Genomic DNA, 14,090 nt, shown 5'->3' with positions numbered 1-14,090 from the left:
CAGTCCTCGGATTGACTTATGACATCTTAAGATTGTACTTAAGCCGGTCTTAAATGCAAGAATCAACTATGAATACCGGCCTGTTTCGCGTCGTAAAATGGATACTGAATCTTTCCTTGTTAACTTTATGTTTCTCTTTCTATAGAAAATGTACTACGTTAAGGTTTAAACACAATAGGCACAGGCAACAGGGAATAACGAGCCATCTAATCAGAACTCTGGAATATAATATCGAAAATTATCCAACTGCATTTCTCTTATAAAGACGCATGTAAAATGTGATAATGGATAATTTTATTTATGTAGATATACTCTTATGCCCATTTCCATTAACATAGATTAACTTTAATCTCGGTTTAACTTACTCTTTGTCTTTTTCTAATCTTTAGAATTAGAAAAAGACAAAGAGTAATGCCCATTTCTAAATATTTTTAAAGATTAGAAAAAGCAAAGAGTAAGTTGAACCGAGATTAAAGTTAATTCTACGTTGGTAGAAATGGGCATTAGTCTCCGCCTGTAGCGGTGTTGACAGCCCTGTGCCACGCGCTAGCAGCGCCATTGCTTTCTGCGCGGGTAGTGCGGGCCTGTCTGTCGTCTGCCATCACGGACGTCACGATCTGTTGTAATCGCGGAGTAATCGGGTTGCGGTTTATTGGGGGTGCGCTGACTTGACACGCGTCAGATTTGACTGGAGATACGAGCTCGGGCATACGAGTGATTGATTTTTGGAAGACGATTGCTTGGTCCGCGACGTAGTTTGACGGCGTACCGCGTCAATAAACGCGGACCTTTTGAAAGTGGCATATGTAGGCAACATTGGCAACAGGTGTCCACGTTGATAGCCGCGCGCCTTTGATAATTGACGTCGATAACGAGAGACGAGACGTTCGACAACAATCATTCACCCTCCAGCTGGATCGTTTATTCGACACGTCTTATTGACAATCTTCTCTGGGACCATCGTGGAATTCTCGACCGAGGCGTTCACGACAGAATGAATTATGACTATTTGGTGAAGTTCCTGGCGCTCGGAAACTCCGGCGTCGGCAAAACGAGTTTTCTCTATCAGTATACAGACGGTACCTTCAACTCCAGATTCATATCCACTGTTGGAATCGATTTCAAGGAGAAGCGAGTGGTGAGAGAATGACACTACTTTTTTGGTAGCGTCGGTCATTTAAAGTCTACATACTTTTGAGAAAGCCTCTTGTGTTTGAAAACATGTCTGCGATGGCAGTTTTTGAATAATTAATGATCCCACACAAGCTAAATAAAAATGTATCGAGAAAAATTTTATTTATTATTATAGATATATCAAACGGAAAATGGTAGAAGCCAACGAGTGCATTTGCAGCTTTGGGACACAGCCGGTCAAGAAAGGTAAATATACCAGAGAAATCTAGGAGCATTTTCAGGAAAACCAATGTACAATAATTAACATGCATTTGTTGCACTTTGACAAATCAGCATTAAATTTTAACAAACGAATGAGATATACTTGCATATTTATGTTATATTCATGATAGAGACAATGGATATTTTCCACACATGACATGGTGTGATATAGTGCATCATTATATCCTTGTTCGTCAATGTTAAACAAGGATGAGGTGATCACTATGTTGTACTAAGTCGCTTGTTAGAAGGTAATATAAGAATGCGATTTTGAATTATATTATATTCTGCATTATATTATATTCTGCATTATATTATGATATCTCAACTCAATTACGTTACTGTGAAAGCTTGCTAAATACAAACTATTTAATACAAACTATTCCAAAGATGAAAGATCCAAAGAAAAAATGTATTGGTATAGTTCTAATCAATATGTATGATATTGCATCCAGCATGTGTAAACAGAGGATTAAGACTCCCAATCTAACTTTCCACACAAGTAGCTTAACATTGTTAATATCCAGGTTCAGAAGTCTAACCACAGCCTTTTATCGGGATTCTATGGGTTTCCTACTAATTTTTGACCTGACCAATGAATCGTCGTTTCTCGAAGTTAGAAACTGGCTGGAGCAGCTTCGGGTATTTGTCATTTATTAGCATTATTATTTATAAATGTCGCACATTGATGCATGTGTTTTAATCTAACGATTCTTCTATCTTTTGAATTATCGTCAACTGCATGTATTATAATATTTGTATTAATAGTCATTGTAACATTTATGTGATATCGAAATGCAGTTATATTTAATAATTATTTGCTGCATGAAAATAAAATATGTAGATAGAATTGACTATTATTACTAATGTACAATTTGTTTAAACAAATACGATATTTATTGTTAAATTCCTGCATTAGAATAAAATTCTTTCACAAAAATTGTTAAAAATCCTTAAAGAATTAGCCGAGGAACTAGCGTAATTCAGTATACCTAATTGAAAAAATCAGATAATCTTGCATTTATTTATTTATTTGACATATCTAATGGAGAAGTATAAAAATATGAAAATTCAAGTATATAAAATTATACAGATTTTTACAGTAAGATATAATTCATAATAATAATAAATAAACAATTTTTTATAATAAAGAATGATATAATTATTATAATAATAAATAAAAATGGTAATTAAAAACAACTAAATTATGAAATAATATCTAAAAGTTTTTAAAGAATATGTTACTTTTTTGTCTGTGACATTTTGAATGATTACTTCTTTATAATTCTTTGATGTAACATTTTATAGAAATTAAACACATGGAAATTCTTCCATAATGCTTTAATTAGGTAGTGATCAATACTACTGTTTATAATAGCACGTATATATGTTTAAAATGTATATTTAGAACATGATACCTATGTGTATATATATATATTTTTTTTTATACTCATAAGTTATCGTTTAATTTAAAAATTAAACATCTGTAATAAAAGTTTTATTAATAAGTGCAAGAAATTTAATTCTTGAACTATAAGAAATTAATTTTTAATCTGAAACGTGCTTGAGTTCTGTAATTGCAGAATTCAATAATAAATGTTTTGTCTTGCTTAAAATTTTCCTGTAATCTACAATTTTCTCGGGAAAGTTTTGCGTTTATTGAATTAATGTATCATATTTTTATGTATATATACGTGTAGACACACGCATATTGTGATGACCCAGACATAATTCTCTGTGGCAATAAATCTGATCTTGAGGACAAACGCGTCGTCAGCGAACATAAAGCGCGGGATCTTGCTGAAAGACACGGGTAAGTCAAGTCAGAAATAGTAAAACGTATGTAACGTTATTTAAAAAAGAAATATATTTATTTTTGAGTTTCTATCGTGTTGTACTTTTTTTAGCTTGGTTTATCTGGAGACGAGTGCTGCAACCGGGCAAAATGTTGAACGCGCCGTGGAAATTTTACTAGATCGTGTAATGCGCAGAATGGAGGCTACGGTGGACAAGTCGCCGTTACCACATCAAAAAGTTTTAAGATGTCACGAGCGCGATACTCCGCCACCCCGGAGTTCCTGCTATTGCTGACAGTGTCGATACATGTAGTTTTCTAAACTACATTCTGTCTGCCGAAATCAAAGAAAAAAGTATATTATGAAACCGACGCCTTCGATTTCTAAAATCAATGTTAATCTCGTCATAAACTTTTTCGATTAGCATGTTCGTTGCAGAGGATTAGAACATCAGAAAATAATTCCGTTAATTAATTAATTTCATTTGTTTGAAGTTTTTAGCAGAAAGTTTGAATGGAATAAGATAATCGAAGGAAAAAATTAAGAAAAATTTTCGAATAAAGATCATGAAGGAATGATTAATTTAATTATTTAACTGACAATAATCAACATATCAGTATTACACGAATCTCATTATAAATAATATTTGTGAGGATGTACAGTAACAAAGTATTCCGAATTATTTTCTGTTACTTATAATAATAAGTATTACTCATAATAATATGCTGTAGGGTGTTTACTATTTGGCAAAATCTGAAAGCTCTTAAATTTTCGGGGGATTTCTTTTTTTACCCTAGGAAATCAAACATTTTTATGGAATTAAGAAAATTTTTGAAATTTTACTGTTAAATTAAAATTCTGTCTGTTAAAAAAAATTGTTCATTTTTTTAATAATGTAAAATATTAACAATTAATTAGTGATAAATATTGCATACACATCTGCATATATTTACGTACATTCTCATGTGTACACTCGCAAATTTTTATTTAAAAAAACTAGGATTTGATAGTAGGACACAATATAAAGCAAACATCGTATAAACTGATACTAAGTATCACTGATACTAAGATATAATAGTATATAGTGAGTATTCTCCAAGTAGCACATATTGATTTTATATCTTTAAACGGTTATAAAATATTAGATACTTTTAGAAAACATAAAATGTATATATGTATCAATATATGCTACCTAAATCTTCGTACTTATTTTATAGATTTCATTTTAATCTCTATATTTATCTCCAATTGTAGAAAAAGATATAGTCTCCTGAAATTTCTATTAATTTACTATATAGCTTGTTCGTGTTGCTTGCACTCTTAAGTTATTTCAAAGTTGCATTTTAAAAACTCTAATTTATCTTTTGAATAAGAGTACTTAGAAAATCCGAAAATTTTCAGGAAATATTTTAGTATGATTTAAGTAAACACCCTATATATTAGATCTATAATTTTTTATTTTATTGTGTTTGAATATTTTTATTAATTTTTTAATAATATATAGTTAAATTGTTTCGATTGCAACATATTTTGTAGATCTGCCTAATATTGGCTCAGGTTTCAAATTTAATATTATAGAAAGCTTGTTTTGTGTGTGTGTGTGACTCTAAATTCACATATATTTTAATAATAGCAGCGCAACGAACATGTTAAGCTTAAAATATATTTCTATAAAATGGCTATCCCGCGTGTTTTACGAGAAATTATATATTGACATTCAAGATTTCTTGTTATATTCTGCACATATTGAATGTCTTCCACTGTTGCTTATTATTGAATGAAAATATCATTCAATGGATCTATCAATGAACTTTCGATTATATTTATACAATAATGTTGAATCTTCTACAGACAACTCTATATTATTTCTTTTTTTTTAATGAACTTCTATCTTTTATAAAATTTCATCTCTTATAAATTATTTTATAAAAGTCTTTTTATATAATTATACCGCTATCGTCTTCCAATGTTGCTTGTTCTTGAGTGATGGCGTTCACCGACGAATTTAAATATCACTTAAAAGTGTCTTTCATCCTGCGATAAACTGCTGACCTTTTCTATCACTATTATTATACGCACAACGTGTTCAATAAGTCAATCTTTTCTTACTTGCGAAAAGTGTGATATGCGATTTATGTCGCAAAAGAAATTTTGGAAGTTAAAGCGAATCACTTTTGACTGTATGTAACATATTTTTGATGATGTTATTATATAACCAATCAGAATTAATATATATTTAATCATAAGTGATTAAATGAGCATAACCGAGATATCATATATGCGCGTATACCGGCAAACTAATCTTTTGTGATATTTATATGAATAAAATTATAAGTCATTGTGTTGTGATTAATCATTAATGCCTCAATATTATGAATTAATGCTACTAATGTTAAAAGAAAATTATGCAAGAATATGTAGTAATTATAAGTGTTTATAAGAGAACTATATATATAAATGACATGCATACTCTAATTATAACAAGATAAAATTGCAAAAGGTATAATTTACAAACTTTTGATTAATATTACGACCAAGAATGTATAAAATTTGAGAACTGAAAATGAAAAAGAAGAACTTTGACGTATTATAAGTCTCGACAGTGCAAATAGATAATAAAGTATCTTGCTTTTTATTCAATTTTAATTGGATATTTACTTAAGATTATTCATGAGAAAAAATTAATATAAGATTATAAATTTCTAACTTTGAAAATTTGTAACTAGTAAATGTCTTTCACAAAATTTTCACAAAAATTAAGAGAAATCAATTTTTTAAAAATAATATTTAAATGCATTTGATGTTTATAGGAAATCTTTATTTTTAACAAATATCAAAAATTTTGTATCTTTATTATGTCATTAATTGTGACTTAGCGCTCTGAATTGCTTTACTTCATAAAATGAACTGCTGAGAGCGTAAATAAGCAGGTAAGCTTATAGAATTATGCGTGCTATGGAGAGAATGTAATCAATCTTAACCGTGTAGTTTATACGAAGTTTCCACTCATCTCGTTTATATCTTGGGATATATTAATACTAAATTGAGCACGTACTAATTGAAAATTATGAACCTTACGCATATAAAATAAAAGTGCTTATTTTTTATTGAGGGGTTGTAACTGTAATTTATTTTGTTGGTTTTTTGTATATGATTCTATTTGACATTTGAGTAAGCGAATTACAGCACAATTAAATTGAAACAAATAACGACGTAATATTGTTTAAGTATTGGAATAATTTATATTGTTTTGATTAAAAAGAAATGGAAGAGAGTTAATTTAAAAGTCTGCCGAAAACTTGTTTCATTGTTCACTCATTAGTCTAATAATAACATGTATGGATTTATGTTTATAATAATTAATATATCTCCATGTTTTCGTTATATAAAAATTAATAGTAACTTTTTTATTTTAATCAGAATCATTTTGAGTTATATTTTTCGATAAAGTTTTTTAGAGATGCTAAAACTCTCCTAAGGAAATATTAGATTTTTGAAAAAAATTTCTTTGGAAAACTATATGTTTATAATTATTATTTCTTTAATAATATTTTAATTATATTTAATTACTGATTTACTGATACAATTAATGATTGAAACAGAATGATTAAATTAATGATTGAAACAAATGTTGATAAAATGTAGAACAAAAATTATATTCTTAAAATTTTGTTTAGTCGATAATTTTGTTGAGAGAATAGAATTTGATATCATAAATAACAGAAAAGAAAATTATATAAATAATTATATCAGGGATTCTAACAATCATACTAAATAATATATTCTTGGAAAAAGAATACAAGAGTGATATAATAGTGATATATCAATATTATTGAATGTTAAATGTATTTTTAAATCATATAAATATATTAAGCTAATTGTGAGTTGCAAATGTACAATTACATCTCGTTCGTTAAAGATGCTACTTTAAACGATACACTGTTTAAGGGATTGAAAGCGTTATAAATGTCAACGCGCGTACTTATTAATGTATGAAAAATTTCCACATAATTGTTGAATGAAAAGAAATGTTATTAAAATATCATGTATATGAGTTGGTTGAATAAAAACTATCGATATTAAACGTGCTGTTTTATATATTTTACTATCTCGATTGATGTCGACTTATTTGTTAATTAATGTTTTTTTTTGTAATTAACGTTAATGCGTATAGTTATTATTCTTTATTGTGTATCACGAATTTTCAAGTACACAGAATTACTAGCGTGAGAGAAATTATTAGAATACTAACTTAGGAAACTCGCATACAATTTATAGAGCTAGAAGAGAGCACTGGCGGAAGTTGGAGCGCTACAATACCGTATTATGTACTTAAGAAACCATCTCGGAGTTCCTAAATTGAGTTGTTCATGAGATAAGTTTAATCTGTATAATTAGGCACATAGCTTTACACGTGTTATAATAGTTGTATTAATTGACTGATTCTTTAGCTTCTCACTTTACTTATAATGGTATTATTGTACATGAGATATTTAAAGTAAAAAGAAAAATTTATGAAAGAAGTTTGCATATCGAGATGTTCAAAATTACACATTAACGAAATTTCATCTGGCGCATTACATTCAAATTTCAACTTGCTTGAAAGTTTTACAAGTTATAAAACTTGGAACAGTAACGTTTCAGTATTAATATATAAAAGTTTTCATATTAATACATATATAAGTTGCAACAAGAAAATTATGCGCAGGATTAATATGTAAGTTTAATTTTTTGATTTCTTGGAATGCATAAATGGAGACTAATATCTATTAAATGATAAAATTAATCAGAAATAGAAATTGCACAAGTAATTATTGAAATAATTGTTAGCAGCGGAAACAGCTATTACTTTTTCGAGAAATATTATTTAAACTCGTTTAACCGACGTAATAAAATCAATCTGCAAATTTTCAAGCAGTGCCTGATCTATCGAACGTGAATATATAATGTGTAAAATATCAAATGTAAAATTGTTTAACGTGGCCTACCGCTGTTAGTAAATTAAACCGACGCAAATTTATTAAATAACTTATTAATAGCGGACCATTTATCGAATTCGGCCACTTCGTTATTTGGGCTATAATCTCCCTTTCTTTCCTCTCGATTGTCTCTCTTCCTCTATCTCTCTCTTTCTGCTTCTCAAGGTGAGAGGAAGTTTCCGCCAAGTCTTGGCGACGGGTGTAACTTCTGACCGGAAGTTTCACCGTGCTATCTACCTGAGTTCTCCTCGCTGGCTTATTCGCCAGAGACGAGCCGGCTATGCTATAGGTACTCACTCTGCATGAATTTTCGTCGCACGTAGCAAGCAGTCAGTTTCAAAGATGACATGAAGCTGCTTGGTTTCGCAATTCCGCGAGGTTTGTTTTACGCTAGTAAAGTAGAGCCGAGACCTACCTCTGCTGTGTATATGCATACGAGTTTCGTACCTGCATCACGTGCTTTGCTTCCTTTTCGCTCGAACTATATTTATAAATATGTGTATACGTACGTGTCGTTTTCTATACACTTTTCATTGCACGAGCGAGTTTATTATTTTACATTTGAATATTGTGTGTATAAAGCGCTTAGTTATATAGCGTTCCCTTACTTCAAAAGTGCAGACACAACTAAAAAAGATTAAATTTCTCAGAAATGGGAAAAAAATCTTTTTTAACTTAATAGGAAATTATTGGTTAATCAAATAACATTGGTGAAAAAAATTTACCATTAGAAAATGACCAAATATCATTTTTGTTATTTTTGTTTCATGATCATTAAAAAAAAATTATTATGTTTTTGATCGAGTTGTGATCATTTTGTGACACACACACACACACACACACACACACACACGCGCGCGCACGCGCGCGCACACCTACATATGTAAAATTATAATAAATCCGAAATGATTCATCAAAAGTAATATGAAATATTATCATGAAAAATACACAAAATAGATTCCAAAAACTTATTTAAAATATTAAAGAAATAGGTCAGAAAATGTTTCTTAAAATAATAAATACTCTAAATTAATAACTTATTTTTTAAATTTGAAATATATATTTTAAATAAAGTTGTTTTAAATATAACCGAGCTCTATTTTTTTAATAAATGGCTAAAATCTTTTCAATGACATTCAGAGTGATAACATGTCAAGATCGAGATTGAAAGGGGCTCTCCTAAACAAGCGTTTTAGAGCAATCTTTATTTAACTTATATCAACAAATTCGTTTTATCTATCTTACGCTATAAATTATTTTATTATATTATCAATCGGCATAATTCATATATGTTTAATTATCTATATATTTAATTAATTACATATAGAGCATTTAATTTAGCAAATTAATCAACATTAATTTTATATATTTTTTGTTTATAATATTAGGAAATTTAAGTTTTATATCAATTAATATATAATCTGCGATACGTAAATTTCATCAGAATAATTTGTAAATAAATTGCGAATAATAAATCCATATATTGTAACAATCCATAAAACATTATTTGATTAACAATAATTAATTTTTCAACATTTAATACAAATATAAAAAATAGTGATATGGAATAAATAAATCCTATATCATAAAAATTGTTAGGTTAAATAAAAAAAATTATTTTATTAATTAAAATATGTTTATTTATATTACAATCCGTTTACATATATTAATTGTTGAATAAATACAAACAAATATAAGTAAAAGCAAAATTAAAATGAAAATTCCAAATATGTCAGCAATAAAATAAGCAATAAAATATTAATATTTCTAATAATTCGTAAAGTATTGTTAGATTAAAAAAGATTGGTTCTTTTTCAATACATTTAATGCTAATAGATGATGATAACACTAATAGTTAAAGAACGAAATAAATCGTATGTTATGACAAGTTTTATATATATATATTGTTGATTAATTATTGATAAATAAATAATTGATAAATAAATAAAATTGTCTTGTTCTTCCAACACAATTCTTCAAATTAAATGCGTTAATTATGGTATATTAATTATATTTAATCAATATTTCAACTAACTTTTGAACAAATACGAATACAAATACAAAAAATATTATATATAAAGTATTATAATTTATTTCTAATAAATATTTCTAAAATTTCTGCAGTAGCTTATTGAAATAAATTAAATATTATATACAGATTAGACAATTATTAAAAATATATAATTCTTATTTCGACGTCGGAATACGAATATTAGATTTATTTAAATAATTTGTCAAAATGACAGTTATTTGAAATATTTTCAATATTCGCATAAGTTTTATACTTCTAATATGTATATATGTATACATGTATAAATTATTATTATAACATATTCATGTGGATTATATGAAATACACAAGTTATGTCATATAAAATATACAAAAAAATTGATACATTATGATATAAAAAATATTCAAGTATTTGACGATATATTATACATTAATTAATAAAAATTTAATAAAGCAATCAGTAAATTATATATTCGTAAAAAAATTTAATCTTTACATATAATCATAAAATCGTTTTATATTAAGGAACAACGCAAAGCAAATAATTACTCATGATATATGTTTATATATTCTAATATCCAAGTCAAGATTATTATTACTACTAGAAACAATATTAGCTTGTTGCCTTCATTATTAGAGGATTTATATTTCTGTTGACATCTCTGATTGGACCTGTATGCATATACAAAATAATTATGAAATAGCAAAAATATCAATTAGAATTAAAGAACCATATATTGCAATCACGTATATTAGTTGAAACCAGTACTGTTATTATTCGTTTATCTTATAAAGATATTGTCAAGCTCAATAACTATTTATATTCTGTAATGCTTGCGTAATTGTTTATATATGAGAATGTATTAATCACTGAATATTCAGATAATAGCATATATTTAAATTAATGACTAAATAAGAATATTTAATTAAATAATAACAATATATAAAAAATACATTTAAATCTTAAATATAATAAACATTAGATTATCAGCACATACATTTTATATATTTATATTTTTAAATGTTAGTATTGAATATTTGAATGTACTTTATATATATACATATATATATAATATATTAGGTGTTGGAATTAATTCGTAGCGTTTTTTAATGAAAGAATGTTATTTATTTCACATGAGCATTAAAAAATACATTAATGAAAGTACTTCCCATCACTTGTAAAACGCTACGAATTAATTCCAACACCTAATATTTATTATTATTATTATAATATATATAATAGAATATATATTAACTACTAGAAAAAATAATAGCGAGTTCAATTGGATGTAATCAGTGCTCACTGATGCATATTAAATATTATATATAAACTGAAGATATGTGTTTAATATAAATATAGAAACGGGTTGAACCTTGAAGTCTTCAATACATTTTATTGTTTTATTAAGTAAAATATGTATTTTGTAATTCAAAATACTTGCATTTTACTTTTACACTTACATCAATATATAACGATTTTAATATGCATCACATTAGTACAACCAATTTGTTATAAAACATTAATATTCGTAACATTTACCACTGTTGATTTTCTTTGACTTGTGTATCATAATGATGAAACCTTATAGTCGCATTTTCTTCAGCTATAAATTGTGTTATTGTATCTACATTATAATCTCCAGTTTTTCCATCAAATTTTGATTCTACTTTTATATTATGAGATATATTTAAATGATTTTTTAAAATGTTTGGTCCATTATATATTTTAGAAGAATAATCGCAATGTATGCAGTTTATATTACGATTTTCCATATCGAATGTAAAATGTTGTGATAGCCAAGTATGTGTAATTTCTTTTTGTATAAAAAATATTATATCTGGATGCCTTTGTATCAGATGCCTTCCTAAACTCGATTTATCATATGCATTATAAAATAAATTGTCACAAATTTTGCATTTTGCAAGAAATAAGTCTTTTTTGAAGAAATATTGCCACAAGAAATGAAGATCGTTATTCCATTTTGAAAAATCTTTTTCATCATATATTTTATGAGTATTGTATAAGTGTGTTTTCATACACATTATTTTTGTATATCTACATTTATATTTATAAATAATTTTTATACAATACTTGCACTTTGTCTGAGACTGGTCTAATTTATTAAAATGATTCCATACCCAATTACGTTGACTATCGTTCCGCATCGCGATTATATCTGTGCAGTATCACGGAGTGTGTATTACTAAGTACGACATACGAATTATTCTGAGGAAAATATTCAAAGAAACTGTTTGGAGAAAGTTGAAGGAGAAACATGTGTCTCTATTGTATTAAAATGTAAATATTAAAATTTGAATCTTGCTAACAGTTAAATATATATATAGTATAATAATATAATCTAATTATTCGATGTCTAAAGTTATATTTATATTAAAATACAATGAACTCTATGAATTAATTTAATTTTCTTTTGATAATTGATGAAATAATCTTTACTTTACTCATTCATAATAATATCTCGAAAATCACAAGTTTTGAGTTGTGTTACTTTGAAGTAAGGAAACCATATAATTTCTAGATTGGAGAATAAGGCGAGATTTGGTTGATTCAAAATTTATTTGTTCATAGTACTGTTGAGTTTACTTCGAGCTATTAAAGATTCTTTAAAACGAAACTGGACACTGTTGATACTTTTTACATATTGACAGGAATGATCGACGTTCGTTAAATCGACAAGATTAATTGGCATTAGCCGCAATTACTTTCACTCACGTTGAAGATTGAAAAACGAGGAGCGAGAGCGAGAACGTCGCTCGTCATTTATCGGAAACTAGATATTAGTGGTGTAACGATGATCGACTTCCTGTAGCAGCGGTAAGAGAGTAACTTTTAACACGCTCGATCGCCACGGGGCTGAAAACTATCTACATCGACCGTTTGCGCTAGGTGAGAATGTTAGAAGTTTTAACATGTTCGATGCCAAGCTGCAAGAGCAGCATCAGTTTGAAGCTGCCGTTGAAGTTCCAAACATTCAGTTGCGATTTTCTAAAAACAGTTTTCGCGATTTTTGGGATATAACTTTATGAAAGATTACAACAGATGTGATTTTTTTATCTAAAATTTACATAAAACGTTTAATATAATATAAAAGAATAATTAGTTTTTCATTATTGTTATTTATTTGTCTCATTATTTTTTTATACATGATTTTTAAATTATATATAAAAGTATCAGGCTCGTATAAAGAATAAGAAAAATAATCAAACTATTTATTACAGTTTTATTATTTATTTTATATTAATTGTACTATTTTTTTTTATATTAAGTTTCATTTGAAAAAACTATTCATATTTGCAAAGACTAAAAACGTCTGTCTATTCAAATTGATGTTATAGTTTACATTGAAAAAAATTTACTTGATTTGAAAAAAAGGGTGTACGGAAAAATAGATTTAAGGAGTGCAATCATCACTCTTTATAGGTAACGAAAATTTTAGCTTTCTTCATTATATCTCAGTAACCATTCAAGATAAAAAAAATGTTTATACAAAAATTTTATAATAATCTTAACAAAGTCACCTTTTTAAAAAAAAGTAAAAAAAAAGCATCAAGTGTGCGCGTACCTCCCATAAACCCATAAAAAACTCTTACGTAAACTGTTACGTAAAAAAATCGTTACATAAATAATATAATTCAAGTTGCAATATTGCTAATTTTTTATTATAAATTATCCCTTAGTAGTACACATGTATAAAAAAAAATGAAACAAAATCTTTAAATTATGCCAATTGCAAAAAGAATATATATTTTCTTGTGCAATATATAACATATACTATTGTACTTTGCAAATTGCGAAAAGAACATATATATATTTTATTGCAACATATAACATTTAATTAACGAGAAAAAGTGATACGTATCTTTATCATTCTATTCAAAAGTCTTTTAT

At 27.2% G+C, this 14,090-nt stretch overlaps 1 protein-coding gene and 1 long non-coding RNA gene across 2 annotated transcripts; one reads left to right on the top strand and one right to left on the bottom strand.

Moving 5' to 3' along the window:
• The first annotated feature begins 540 nt into the window (after positions 1-540).
• On the top strand, positions 541-5,540 carry Rab27 (RAS oncogene family member Rab27). Its single transcript, XM_011052969.2, has 5 exons — positions 541-1,138; positions 1,310-1,380; positions 1,923-2,037; positions 3,096-3,208; positions 3,303-5,540. The coding sequence occupies exons 1-5, from the start codon at positions 995-997 to the stop codon at positions 3,484-3,486; spliced, it is 627 nt and encodes a 208-aa protein (XP_011051271.1). The 5' UTR covers positions 541-994; the 3' UTR covers positions 3,487-5,540.
• An 857-nt stretch (positions 5,541-6,397) lies between these two features.
• LOC147911087 (uncharacterized) lies at positions 6,398-13,761 on the bottom strand. Its single transcript, XR_015544783.1, has 2 exons — positions 11,721-13,761; positions 6,398-10,852 (listed from the first exon to the last, which is right to left on the bottom strand). It is a non-coding gene; the product is annotated as an uncharacterized LOC147911087 (long non-coding RNA).
• Between the last annotated feature and the right edge of the window lie 329 nt (positions 13,762-14,090).

This window comes from Acromyrmex echinatior, chromosome 1 (assembly GCF_024713525.1).
Source record: "Acromyrmex echinatior isolate Ae372 chromosome 1, ASM2471352v2, whole genome shotgun sequence".
Lineage (NCBI taxonomy): Eukaryota > Metazoa > Arthropoda > Insecta > Hymenoptera > Formicidae > Acromyrmex > Acromyrmex echinatior.
Note: the sequence above shows the minus strand (reverse complement) of the source record. Positions and strands in the feature narration are given on the sequence as shown.

Bases quoted from the DNA above. Each gene is read 5' to 3' on its own strand.
- Rab27 (XM_011052969.2), top strand. From the start codon at position 995: ATGAATTATGACTATTTGGTGAAGTTCCTGGCGCTCGGAAACTCCGGC. The intron at 1,139-1,309 runs GTGAGAGAATGA...TTATTATTATAG, and splicing joins ATTTCAAGGAGAAGCGAGTG to ATATATCAAACGGAAAATGG. The intron at 3,209-3,302 runs GTAAGTCAAGTC...TACTTTTTTTAG, and splicing joins GATCTTGCTGAAAGACACGG to CTTGGTTTATCTGGAGACGA.